The 13,621-nt window shown below is 47.0% G+C and overlaps 1 protein-coding gene across 1 annotated transcript in view; it reads left to right on the top strand.

Moving 5' to 3' along the window:
• The window catches only part of KCNH5 (potassium voltage-gated channel subfamily H member 5), a 322,321-nt gene extending 310,626 nt beyond the window's left edge, over nucleotides 1-11,695 (top strand). The window contains exon 11 of the mRNA XM_084836675.1: nucleotides 10,393-11,695. Coding sequence (XP_084692801.1) covers nucleotides 10,393-11,340 — 948 coding nt within the window. The 3' untranslated portion in view covers nucleotides 11,341-11,695. The remainder of the gene's footprint in view (nucleotides 1-10,392) is intronic.
• Nucleotides 11,696-13,621: the final 1,926 nt, after the last annotated feature.

Genomic DNA, 13,621 nt, shown 5'->3' with positions numbered 1-13,621 from the left:
TGCCTAAAAAGATAGGAACTCAGAAGCAGTGCTAGTCTGAGCCAGAGGCCTCCTTGTGTGAAAAGGTCTACTTGCACATGGAGGGCTTGCTCACAAGGAGGACCTTTTTCAGCTGCAGTCACAGCTCACAGCTGTGTGGCTGAGGTGTGGCTCTGACAAGCCTCTGCATAAAAACAGCAGTGTAAGGCTGAGTGAGTTGCTGGAAACAGTGTTGACTAGATCATCCTGAATCCCACATGCCTTGACTGAGTACTTCTGGAGTGAACTCAGGCTATTGTTCTGCCTGCTCCTTGTCTGCTGTGTTGCCTTGGGACCTGCTTACCTGGACTGAACTCTGGCCTGCCTGCCTGCTCCTTCTCTGCTGTGTTGCCTTAGAACCTTGTTGCCTGTCAGCTGGACTGTTGAGACCTTGCCTTTTGTTTGAGCCCTGCTTGTGCTGCCCACCCTGGAATGGTTGTTGAACCTGCAACTGCTAGGCTCAGACTCTGGAAATGCAGAACTATGGAAGATTCAAGAAACCCAGCCAGATGATTTATTTCCTCTCTCAAGACGTTGCTCTGATAAGAGTGAATCTAGATTGTAGCATCTGAGGGACTGAGCTCTTAACCAGATGTTCCTAGTTTGAAGCCCACCTATAATATGAACTTACTTTAGGCAAGCCACCTTTGTCTCAGAATCAGCCCCCCATTCTATAATATGACAGTGATAACCTTGACCCACCTTAGAGGGTGGTATTCTCAGAGATAACTAGGGGTGTATGAAACCCTGCTTACCTGGCTCTGCTGGGTTCCGCAGGTGGGGGGAGGCGATCCGTTCCTCCCCCTGGAATCCTCGAAGTGGGGGGAGGCGATCCATTCCTCCCCCCCAGAATCCTGCCCGGCTGGCTCCGCTCTGTGGCCAGGCTGCGGAGCCGCAGGCCGGGCCAACCCGCAGCGGAGCTTCCAGCCGCTGCCGGGCTGCTGCGGACGCAAATGGCGTCCTGTGTAGGCAATGCCATTTGCATCCCTATGTTGGCCTGTGATAGGCTACATAAATATTTACGTAGCCTATCACGAAAAAAAAAACAGCCAACGCAAATGGCGGCGGCTACGGCGGTCGCCATTTGCATTCCCTTTTTTTCTGCCGTGATAGGCTACGTAAATATTTACGTAGCCTCTCATGGCAAAACAGAGGGGCACAAATGGCGGTCACTATGCCATTTGCACCCCTCAGTTTTGCTGTGATAGGCTACGTAAATATTTACGTAGCCTATCACGGCGGGGAAAAAAAGGGAATGCAAATGGTGGCCGCCGTAGCCACTGCCATTTGTGTTCCCTGTTTTGTTTTGTTTTCGTGATAAGTTATGTAAATATTTACGTAGCCTATCACAGGCCGGCATAGGGATGCAAATGGCGTCCCCTACACAAGATGCCATTTGCGTCCGCACCAGCCCGGCAAATGGCTGGCATCCCTGTGTTAGCCGTGATAGGCTATGTAAGTATTTACATAGCCTATCACGGCTATATGGATGAAGCGAATGGCGGCTGCAGCCGCCATTTGCTATGCAGTGCTGACAGCAGCAGGTAGGTGCTCCGTTCCGGGCCCATTTCGTGGGGGTGCTTCGTCCCACCACGGATTTCGGGGGGCCGAATGCACTGGCATTTGGCTTCACTGAGATTTGTGGCGGAATTCTCCACCATGCTTAGAGATAACAATGGAAGGAGTGAGACAATCAGGCAGTCAACACCTTCTCCTTCAAAGTAAAAATGATAAAATGAGCATCTGCAAGAACCCTGGCCAGGCAGCCACCCTCTGACTATTATTTATAGATACATATATACATATATATAAAAAATATGAAGCAATAGATCAACACACAGCTACTCCTTTGGAAAATGAGGAGTGTAATAGTATTCATTCCCTTTTGTTCGTCCCCAACATTTGGTAATCAGAGGTAAACTGCCTCTGAATGTAAAGCTTCTGTTCTTAGCTAGTAGAGTGAAAATAGGTTTATTAATAGCTATCTTCCATTTTATTTTTTTAAGGTATCCACGAGAATCTGAGAAAATCTGTAGGTGCACAAACATGCATATTTCTTGGTACTTCCTTTCTCAATGTTGCTGAGGTTCTCCAGGAGCTGTAGGTTCTTCTCTAACATGTCTTTCCCTTACTTACTGACCCCAGCCTCTTTCCCTTTAAAAAATTGCTTTAATATTTGAATGAGATTTTATTTTATTTTCTTGTAACCACCAGGATGGCAGAGTGTGTTATTATGTTTTGTAAAGCGCCCAGAGCATCAGCTGGCAGCAGGAGCAGGGGGTAACATATAATTAAATTTTTTATTTGCTATCCCCTGCAGCTTGCACTGCAGAGTACAGCCAAATGAAGGAAAGCGCGGCTCTCAAATGAAGATCTACGCACTCTGTATTTGGGTCATAGCGGGGAGATAAAAGCATTGGGCTGTTTTTTCCCTTGCTGTTTCAACTAGGTTCTAATTAACATGTTGAGGTTCTAAATTGGCATAAGCAGCTGCATTAACACCGGGTCGGCAACTGGGTCTTTACTGTATTTGAAAGGCTCATGTGTTTTTTAATGAAGACAAGGGGTGGCTTTGATCACTGAGCTGACTTTCTAGATGGACTGTTAGTGTGCCACATCACCCCTTGCAGTTATCTGTGCAGTGTCATCAAAATCATTCTCACCTGCATGGAAAGCTTGGACCCATCTACACCTGGCTTTTGTTCCGGGGTGGGTGTGAGTCGAGGTCCCTCATGATAGATGATACAATCACGACTCCACAGCCATCCATGGGTTTCTCCTGGAAAATGTGGAGTTCCAAGGAATCATTTTGCTGCAATTTTTTGGGTTTGCTGCAGGTTTCCCTGCAGCTGCTGGCTGTCTGTCCCTTCCCCAATCTGACTGCATTTTGCGGTGGGCATGTTGTAGGCATGCATAGTGCTTGCATCGCTCTGTGATGCCCCTTTACTCTCCCCATCCCTTTGCAGCTGTGCAGTTACAGAGGCACAGAGGGGCGTTTTCAGTTATTTAATCACAATTTCGCACATTTTTGGAGCTTCGTATCTTCGCAATGGTTGCTTTTGGACTCAGTGCTCAAGGGCCAGGGGTGGGGGAGGTCTTGGGGGAGTGCCATCTTTGCTCTGGCTGCCATTTCGGAGTGATGAGTAGGCACGTACCGTTCATGCTTGTGAATGCGAACCATCACGAGAGTCTCGGGCTGGGGATCTGTCAAAAGATGGCGTGGAAATGAAGGGGCACAGAACATCCACTTTTTGAGTAAAAAGGGATGGAAAGACACAGAAGAGCCCCTCAAATACAAAACAGCCACTGAAGTGTCACACCCTCATACTCACAGGACTGCGCAGCTGAGCATTTCAGTAAAATGGCAAAAAAACGGCACGGCAAATCTGTTAGGGAAGTGCGTAGTACATTGCGAGTGTATCACAGGGCGTGCTGATTCGAAGATGCATTACTGCTAGGGATGGCGGAGAATTCCGCCACAGATTTCAGTGAGGCCGAATGCACTGGTATTCACGCCCCCGAAACCTGTGGTGGAACAGCTTCCCACCCTCCACCACCCCGCAGAATCCCTCCAGGACGAAGCTTACCTGGGGCGGAGGTGGCGGCGGCAGCTAGTCTCTCAGCCAGCTGCTGCGGCCACAAATGGTGGCCGTCGTAGCGGCCGCCATTTGCGTCCTGCCAGGATGCCGTAATAGGCTACGTAAATACTTACGTAGCCTATCACGGCAGCCTGGCAGGACGCAAATGGCGGCTGCTACAATTACTGCCATTTGCAGCCGCAGCAGCCCAGCCATGGACAGAACTCCGGCTGCAGACGGCCCTGGCCGGCAGCTCTGCAGAGCTGGAGCAGAGCTGGCCAGGGAGGATTCCAGGGGGAGGGATGGAGCATCTCCCCCCCCACCGTGGAGGCCCCTGCGTGGAGCCAGGTAAGGGATTCGTACATCCCTAATTGCTGCGCAGTTGTGACAGGGTGGGGGGTCAAAGCGGTGCCATGTAGCTGGGGTCCTGGCGAAAGCTGACTGCAGCTTGCTTGAACTGACAATAACTTTTAATTGTTTAATGAAAAAGAGGACAGGGACCTTCTGCTAGGCAGAGGACAAATTCTACAGCCTGTTTGCAGGTTTAACTCCGGATGAAAAAAAGTAACACAAAGCACCATCCAGTTGATCCTACTACCCTTTTGCGATGGGGGAGAAATGCATTTGGTTTGCATTTCCAATTTCACACTTCGGAACCTATGTGCCAATTCAAACACAGCTATCCTTCCAAATTTGCAGTTCTCTGAATTTTGCAATGGATCAAATGCATGCAAAAATGTATGTATTAGGAGAAATAAACATGCACGCTTAAAAAAAAAATCTTCAAGTTCAGGACAAACCAAATTAAAGATTGGGAAAATTCTCAAAGTCAGGGATGAGCCAAATTTAAGATTTGAGTTTTGTTCACCAAATTCATAGAATCATGGAACAGTAGGATTGGAAGGGTCCTATATAAGACCAAGTCCAACCCCCTGCTCAATGCAGGAATCTAAGTCAAAGCATCCCTGACAGATGGCTGTCCAGCTCCATCTTGAATGCCTCCAGCATGGGAGAGCCCACCACCTCCCTAGGTCATTGGTTCCATTGTCGTATTGCTCTAACAGTCAGGAAGTTTGTCCTGATGTTCAGCCGGAATCTGGCTTCCTGTAACTTGAGTCCATGATTTTGTGTCCTGCACTCTGGAATGATCAAGAAGAGATCCTGGCCTTCCTCTCTGTGACAACCTTTCAAGGACTAGAAGAGCGCTATCATAGCTCCCCTCTGTCTTCTCTTCCCAAGGCTAAACATGCCCAGTTCCTTCAGTGTCTCCTCATAGGGCTTTGTTTCCAGTCCCCTGATCATCTTTGTTGCCCTCCTCTGAACCCTCTCCAGTTGGTCTGCATCTTTCTTAAAGTGTGGTACCCAGAACTGGACCCAGTATTCAAGATGAGGCCTAACCAGTGCTGAGTAGAGGGGAACTAGTACTTCCCGGGATTTGGAAGCGATGCGTCTATGAATGCAGCCCAAAAGAGCATTGGCCTTTTTTGCAGCCACATCACATTGTTGGCTCATATTCAGCTTGTGATCTACAACAATTCCAAGATCCTTCTCGCTTGTAGTGTGGTTGAGCCACGTATCCCCCATCTTGTAACTGTGCATTTGGTTTCTTTTACCGAGGTGCAGAACTTGGCATTTATCCCTATTAAATTTCATTCCGTTGATTTCTGCCCAGCACTCCAGTCTATCAAGATCCCTTTGAATTTTGTTTCTGTCTTCCAGGGTATTAGCTATCCCGCCTAGGGATGTTAGAGAATTCTGCCACAGACTCTAGTGAGGCTGGATTCTTTAGAATCCAGCTGGATCTTTAGAATCCAGCCCCCCAGATTCCATGGCACCATTCCGTGGCGGAATGGAGCAATCCCCCCGCCACCCCATGAAACTCGCCCGGGACGGATCTTACCTGGTGATGGCCATCCAGTCCATCCGCTGCCCATGGTTTGTGGCCGCGGATGGCTGCCCTGGTCTGCGGCCACCATTTCCCTCCCTGTATTAGCCGTGATATGCTACGTAAGTATTTACGTAGCCTATCACAGCAAAGAGCAGGGACGCAAATGGCCATTTGCGTCGCTGCTCTTTTCGTGATAGGCTACATAAATATATACATAGCCTATCACGGCTAACACAGGGACGCAAATGGTGGCCGCAGCCCGGCAGCAGACGGAGGTCCGGCTGAGGGCGGCCCTGGCCGGCAGCTCTGCGGACGTCCCGTGGAGCGGAGCTGGCCAGGGTGGATTCCGGGGAGAGGGACGGATTGCCTCCTCCCCACCGTGGAAAACCCGGACCGGAACCAAGTAAGGGATTTGTACATCCCTAATCCTGCCCAATTTTGTGTCATCTGCAAATTAGATCAGCATTCCCTGCACCTCCTCCTCCAAGTCATTAATACAAATGTTGAAAGCACTGGGCCCAGGACTGAGCCCTGCGGTACCCCACTCGTTACCTCTCCCCAGTTTGAGAAGGTCCCATTGATAAGCACTCTTTGAGTCCGATTCTGTAGCCAACTGTGGATCCACCTGATCGTTGTTTCATCTAGCCCACTTTGAGCTAGTTTGCTCATCAGGATATCATGGGGCACTTTGTTGAAAGCTTTGCTGAAATCAAGATATATTATGTCTACAGCATTCTCACAGTCCACAAGGGAGGGTACCTGATCCAAAAATGAGATCAGATTCAACTGGCAGGATTTGTTCTTGACAAATCCATGTTGGCTTTGAGTAATCACTGCATTGTTTTCAAGGTGCTTACCAATGAATTGCTTTATAATCTGCTCCAGAATTCTGTCAGGGACTGATGTCAGACTGACTGGTCTGTAGTTCCCAGGTTCCTCCTTTTTACCCTTTGTGAAGATAGGGACAACGTTAGCCCTCCTCCAGTCATCTGGCACTTCCCCCGTCCTCCATGATTTCTCAAAGAGAATAGACAGCGGTTCTGAGAGTTCTTCTGCCAGTTCCTTTCCTTTATTACTCTAGGATGCAGTTCATCTGGCCCTGGAGATTTGAACTCATTCAAAGTCATTAGGTGTTCCTTGACCATATTCCTATCAACCTCAAGCTGCAATCCTGCCCCTTCAGCCTGTACTTTGCCTTTGCCAGGGGGCTCATAGACCTTCTTTTGGGAGAAGACTGAGCCAAAGTAGGAATTGAGCACTTCTGCCTTTTCCTTGTCTGCTGTTAGCATTTTGCCATCCTTATTTAATAGCTGAATCACCATTTCTTTCCTCTGTTTTTTACTATGCACGTAGCTGAAGAAAGCTTTTTTGTTGCTTTTAGCATCCCTCGCTAAACTCAGCTTGTTCTTAGTTTTAGCCTTCCTGATGCCATCCCTGCAATTCTGTGCTACCTGCTTGTACTCTTCCTTTGTAGCTTGGCCTTCCTTCCACTTCCTATATATGTACTTTTTTGTTTTCAGGCCATCTCTGAGCTTTTTGTGAAGCCACATTGGCTTCTTCTGTTGTCTTCTGCCTTTATTTCTTGTTGCAATTGTTTGTAATTATGCCTTGAAAATTTCTTTTTTTTAAAACTCCCACCCATCGTGGACTCCTTTTCTTGTTAGAGTTGCTTGCCATGGGACCTTACTTATCATTGATCTGAGTTTATTAAAATTGGCTTTCCTAAAATCCAGGATACGCATTTGGCTACACTCGGCTTTTGCTTCCTTTAGAACCAAGAAGTAGACTAAGACGTGCCAAAATAAGGAACGCAAATGGCGGCGGCCATGGCCGCCGCCATTTGCCTACGCGCGTTTTTTTGCTTTTTTTTTTAAGTCAGCCATGATAGGCTACGTAAACATTTACTTAGCCTATCACGGCTGACTGAAGGGACGCAAACAACGGCGGCTACGGCCGCCGCCATTTGCGTCCCTGCTAGCCAGCGGCTGGATGTCCGGCTGCTGGCGGAGCCGGCTGGAGGCTCCACAGAATTGCTGCGGAGCACAGCCAGCCGGCCAGGATTCCGGGGGGGGGGAGGAACAGAGCGCCTCCCCCCCATCCAGGATTCCGGGGGGAGGGACGGAGCGCCTCCCCCCCACACCATCAGCATAATCGCGAAAGGTAAGTGATTTTCATACATCCCTACCAAGAACTCAAGTATAACATGGTCGCTTTCCCCCAGAGTTCCTGTAACTGCTTCTTTATCTACTCAGTCATCTCTGTTGGTTAGGACCAAGGCAAGGATAGCCGATCCTCTAGTTCCTTCCTCTACTTTCTGTTAGGGGTGGATGAAAGTCCCTTACCTTTCGCCGAAGCTTGTTTGCGGTGGGGGGGAGGCGCTTCGCTGCTCCCCCCGCGAAGTTCAGGCCGGGGGGGGGAGGCTTCCCACCTCGCTCCGGCCGAAATTCAAGCCGAGGAGGAGGCTTCCCGCCTCGCCCGGCCGCGAACTTGAATGTTTAAAAAAAAAACAAAACACGCCCCCGTGATAGGCTACGTGACAATTAACGTAGCCTATCACGGCTAGATCTGCAAAGTCAGCCGTGATAGGCTACGTTAATCGTCACGTAGCCTATCATGGGGGCGTTGGTTTGTTTTTTCTTTTGTTGGAATGGCGGCGGCGGCAGCCGGTCAAAAGACCGGCTGCCGCTCCCGCCCTGCACTAACAGCTGCCGAACTGCTGGCCGGACCCGCCGCCGGGAGGGACATTCGGCGAAGGTAAGTCCCGTCCCGGGGGGGGTGGGGGGGTTTGGAGGATTTTTCCCCAAAACTTGTTCGGGGGGCCAAACACGTTGGCGCTCAGCCCCCCAAAGTTCCGGGGAGAAATTCTCCGCCATCCCTACTTTCTGTAGGAGGAAATTATCAGCAACACAAGTCAGGAATCTCTTGGAGGGGCCATGTTTTGCCGATTCACGTCTATCGTTATTTGTCCTTAGCCATGAAGCTGGGGGTGTGACTAGTAAATCATAAAAAGAGGCCTGCTGAGTCAGATCAAAGGCCTATCTAGTCCAGCATTCATTTCTCAAAAGGGCCAACTAGATGCCCCAAGGCCAAGGGGAAGCCCACAAGCAGATCATGAACGCAATAGCACCTTCCAGCACAGTGATGTCATATATCCCTTGCATCACAGTGGTGAGACCCATTATGAAATACATGAAGTTGCCTTGCACTGAATCAAATTAGTGATAGAGCAGTGAGCACACACTTTGCAAGCAGAAGGTCCCAGGTTTGAATCCTGGCATCTCCAAGTAGGGTTCAGAAACAATCCTGCCTGGAACCCTGGAGAGCCACTGCTGCCCATCAGTGTCAACAATACTGGGCTAGGCAGACTAAGGGCCTGACACAGTATAGGGAAGCTTTCAGTGTTCTTAACTTCTCTGTCTGGAAGTGGCTCCCTGGGGGTCCTGGGTGTGGTGTGGGTCTTTCTCAGTCCAGTTTTACCTGGAGATGGTGGGGATTGAATTTGGACCCTTCTGCATGTGTGGAATGTGCTCTACCATTGAGCTATGACTCTTCCTCCTCTGGCTTGGAGGCCCAAACCCTCCAGGCTTCGAAAGGAGGACTCCAAAATGGTTTGTGGTGTACCCATATCCCCTAACCTCTCATCTCAAAGTCCTGGTGTCTTCCCTTGAAAGTTTGAAAAAAAGATTATTATGACCAACTAAGGGATTATCTATATCATAAAGGGTATCAGATACTGCTTAACCTGATATGTAATATTATTAGGTTACCTTTGAACACATGTCAAAGTCACTGTGAGTTAGTATCTCCAGTATGCTTATATTGATTGATTGATTTGATCTGTACCATGCTTTTCTACCAAAAAATGGCACTCAAGATGGCATCTTTTTGCATCTGCACTTGGAGAGAGGCAATTAAGCCAACAAGGAGCTGAGTGAAATTGTAAAACTAGCTTTGGTAAAATAGCTATCTTGCTTTAAAGCTCCTTTGAACATTTGCTTATAAGCCTGATCAATCTCAGTGGTACTTACTTCCAGTACACATGCATAAGATCTGGTGCAAGTATGTTCTTTTTGTCATATATCCCTTGCATTAACTGCAACAGGTTCATCGGCTTTTGGAACTGCTACCAGTCGGTTTGTCAGGTGTCATGCTCAAAAAACTGTGTGATCATTGTAATACTGATCAACATATGTTGATCAGAGAGCCAGTGTGGTGTAGTGGCAAGAGTGTTGGACTGGGAGTCAGGAGATCCGGGTTCTAGGCCCCACTTGGTCATGGAAGCTCACTGGGTGACTTTGGGCCAGTCACTGCCTCTCAGCCCAACCTACCTCACAGGGTTGTTGTTGTGAGGATAAAACGGAGAGGAGGAGGATTATGTATTCCACCTCAGGTTCCTTAAAGAGGAAAAAAGGCGGGATATAAACATAATAAATAATAAATAAATAAATATGTCAACACACCTTCCTCTAACTGTACACTGAAGTATTTTCTCCCCATCTCTCCCCTCCTCTCTTCGTTGGGTCTTGCCTTGAGGAAATAGATCATAAAATATCTTTGCTTTATATTTTTGTGGTTCCTAGCACCATGTAAAATATGACCAAACTGGTCCCCATGGGAAATACTGTAGCATAATGAACGATGCTGGCATATATAAGGGTGGATGGTTATACAGTAGTAAATAATGGATAAATTGAATTTAGATAGCTATGTCTATCGTCCACAGCTTGCCTTGGTCAATTTCCTTTGAATTCCCTTGTAGAGAAAATTGCAAAAGAAGAAAAGAAAAAAAGAGATGTTATTCTCACAAAGCCAATAATATCTGGTCACGTGAAGTATGTATTTGTCACCCCAGACCCCAAGAAAAGTTCACTTGTTCCTTACTGTGTATTTGGTTTTTCTCCCTTGCAGATTATTTTCCGGAAAATCAGTGATGTCAAAAAAGAGGAGGAGGAGCGCCTGCGGCAGAAGAACGAAGTGACTTTGAGCATCCCCGTGGACCACCCTGTAAGAAAGCTCTTCCAGAAATTCAAGCAGCAGAAGGAAATGCGGAACCAAGGCACTACCATCATTGACCCAGAGAGGAACACCCTCCAGGTGGAGACCCGGTCCATGCAAAACGGTGCCGCCATCACCGGCACAAGTGTGGTCACTGTGTCACAGATCACACCCATCCAGACATCACTGTCCTATGTGAAAACCAATGAGGCCCTCAAACAGAACAACAGGGATGCCATGGAGCTCAAGCCAAATGGCAACAGCGACCCCAAATGCCTCAAGGCTACCAGCCCCGTGAGGATGAAAAATGGGAACGGAAAAGGTTGGCTTCGACTAAAAAACAACATGGCGGGTCAAGAAGAGAAAAAGGAAGACTGGAATAATGTCACAAAGGCAGAGTCCATGGGTTTATTGTCTGATGACCCCAAGGTTGTCGATTCGGAGAACGGTGTGACTAAAAACCCGCTGAGGAAAACAGACTCTTGCGACAGTGGGATAACTAAAAGTGACCTTCGTTTAGACAAGGCCGGTGAGAACCGCAGCCCCCTGGAACACAGCCCCGTTCAAGCAGATGCAAAACACCCCTTTTACCCCATCCCTGAACAGGCCTTACAAACTACCCTCCAGGAGGTCAAACATGAACTCAAAGAAGACATCCAGCTGCTAAGCAGCCGAATGACTGTCCTGGAGAAGCAAGTGGCAGAGATTTTAAAGATATTGTCTGCAAAGAACACAGCCCAGATACCTTCTCCAAAATCCCATTTACCTCCTCAGCTACCATCCCAAATTCCTTGTCAGGATATTTTTAGTGTTTCAAGGCCCGTATCACCTGAATCAGAAAAAGATGAAATCCACTTTTAATATATGCCTATTTTTTTTCTTTGTATACTAAGTGTATACTGTGAAATGGGCATGCACACACACACAGACATGCACTCATGTATGTGTGTATGTGTATACAATATATGAAATAAATTATATATATATATATATATAAATATATATAAAACATATATATTTTCACTTGCATTCAATATGACTTGAACACAAAAAAATGGATTTTGATATGTAAATATTGCATGTCCAGCTGGATCCTGGCCTGCCAAAGAAAACAGTTATTAACATAGATATTGCTTGTATAATATGCAGTTGACTGCATGCACACTTTCAATTTATTTATAATCTCTATTATAAAATAAAAGGATGAGTTTTGTTTAAAAAAGAGAGAGAGAGAAGGCAATTGCTATTTTAAAAAATCAGGGACCCAGTTTGTATTCATCTTAGTCTTTTCATGAACTGAATTTTCAATTTTTTGTAAAGATTATAATAATCTATATGCCAGGTATGGGGAAACATTTTGGACTGGTACCATCTAATACCATATTAATTAACTGAAGGGCTAGACATGTTAGGCATTCCTTCCATATACATATATGTGGAATATCAAGAATAGAAAGCGAACAATTCCTGGGTTTGTCACACTCCAGTGGGACCCACAATCTGAAACGGGAGGCTTGGCGCTTATGCAGACATGGCAATGGTTCTGTTGTCTGTTGTGTTCTATGGGGCAAAATAAATGGGCTATGTTCTTGAAAATAATTGGGAGGTATCTTGGCCCTTGCTCTAGACAGTGCTATTACCCCCCCCCCCGCATATATCACTCCTTCTGCCCATCACAATGACAGACATTTTGCTAATGATGGATTAGCTGGGCTTCATAGAATCATAGAATAGTAGGGTTGGAAGGGGCCTACAAGGCCATCGAGTCCAACCCCCTGCTCAATGCAGGAATCCAAGTCAGAGCATCCCTGACAAATGGCTGTCCAGCCTCGTCTTGAAGGCCTCCAGTGTGGGAGAGCCCACCACCTCCCCAGGTAATTGGTTCCATTGCCGTATTGCTCTGACACTCAGGAAGTTTTTCCTGATGTTCAGCCGGAATCTGGCTTCCTGTAACTTGAGCCCATTATTCCGTGTCCTGCACTCTGGGATGATCAAGAAGAGATCCTGGCCTTCTTCTCTGTGACCACCTTTCAAGTACTTGAAGAGTGCTATCATATCTCCCCTCAGTCTTCTCTTCTCAAGGCTAAACATGCCCAGTTCTTTCAGTCTCTCCTCATAGGGCTTTGTTTCCAGTCCCCTGATCATCTTTGTTGCCCTCCTTTGAACCCTCTCCAGCTTGTCTGCATCCTTCTTAAAGTGTGGTGCCCAGAACTGGACACAGTACTCCAGTTCTGTGTCCAGAACTTGCTGTACTGAAGTTAGCTGTGGACTGGATCGTGCCTGTACTTTCCCCGTGACTGCATTATTCTCTTCCATTGCTCTAAATAATGGATGCCCACAATGCATCCATGTTCTTCATTTAGCCTTTTTTTATACTACAAGAAATATTTACATGTGTGTGTGTGAGCGCGCACAGGGTGTCGGAGAAATCAGCAATGGAACCAAATGAGTTCAGATTTTCACGGATTTGCAGGCCGGTACTCTAAGTTTCCTGAATTTTGCTCAGATTTTGTCATAGAAAAATACCAGTTTTTTTTTTTTTTTTGAAACGGCCAAAAATGCACCTTTTCCCCAAAGGCTAAAGCATGAAAATGCACATTTGGGGAGAATTTGTGAATTTTCACAGGTGTGCACTTGTGCAAATCAGAAACAAAAAAATCAAATTCCATCAATGGGCAGATGGCATGGATTTTACACAATCTGTACATCCCTAATACACACAAGGATAGTTGTGTGTGTGTCCCTCTTTTTAAAACCTTGATTGACAAGGAAAGAAGGGAGCAGTGGATATTAATATTGGCAAATTGCTCTGCATGGGTGATATTCATTCTTCTGATCTTCAGTATACTGAAGGAAAGGTAATAGGCGCTTATGTGTACCTATGTATTTTATGCAAAGGAACTCACACAGATCCCCAGTATACCTCTGAAACAGTGCTACCTTTCTTAAAATCATGTTGTGTGTGTGTGGGGGGGGAGCAGGTTTTCTTCTCAAAGGTATTGATGCTCCCTTGTTAGAATAATGCTGAACAGACGCACACTGCCATACCTAGGCCCAGTGCATCTGGGTCACTTCGTCACTAACATCCAGCAATGAGATTTCTACAGGCAGATCTGCTTTCCTAAGCGGGCAGAAGCGAGGG

Source organism: Heloderma suspectum, chromosome 1, assembly GCF_057233095.1.
Source record: "Heloderma suspectum isolate Gila_16-S chromosome 1, 16-S_ref, whole genome shotgun sequence".
NCBI classification, from domain to species: domain Eukaryota; kingdom Metazoa; phylum Chordata; class Lepidosauria; order Squamata; family Helodermatidae; genus Heloderma; species Heloderma suspectum.
The sequence above is the reverse complement of the archived record's forward strand: the minus strand, read 5'-3'. Positions and strand labels throughout refer to the sequence as shown.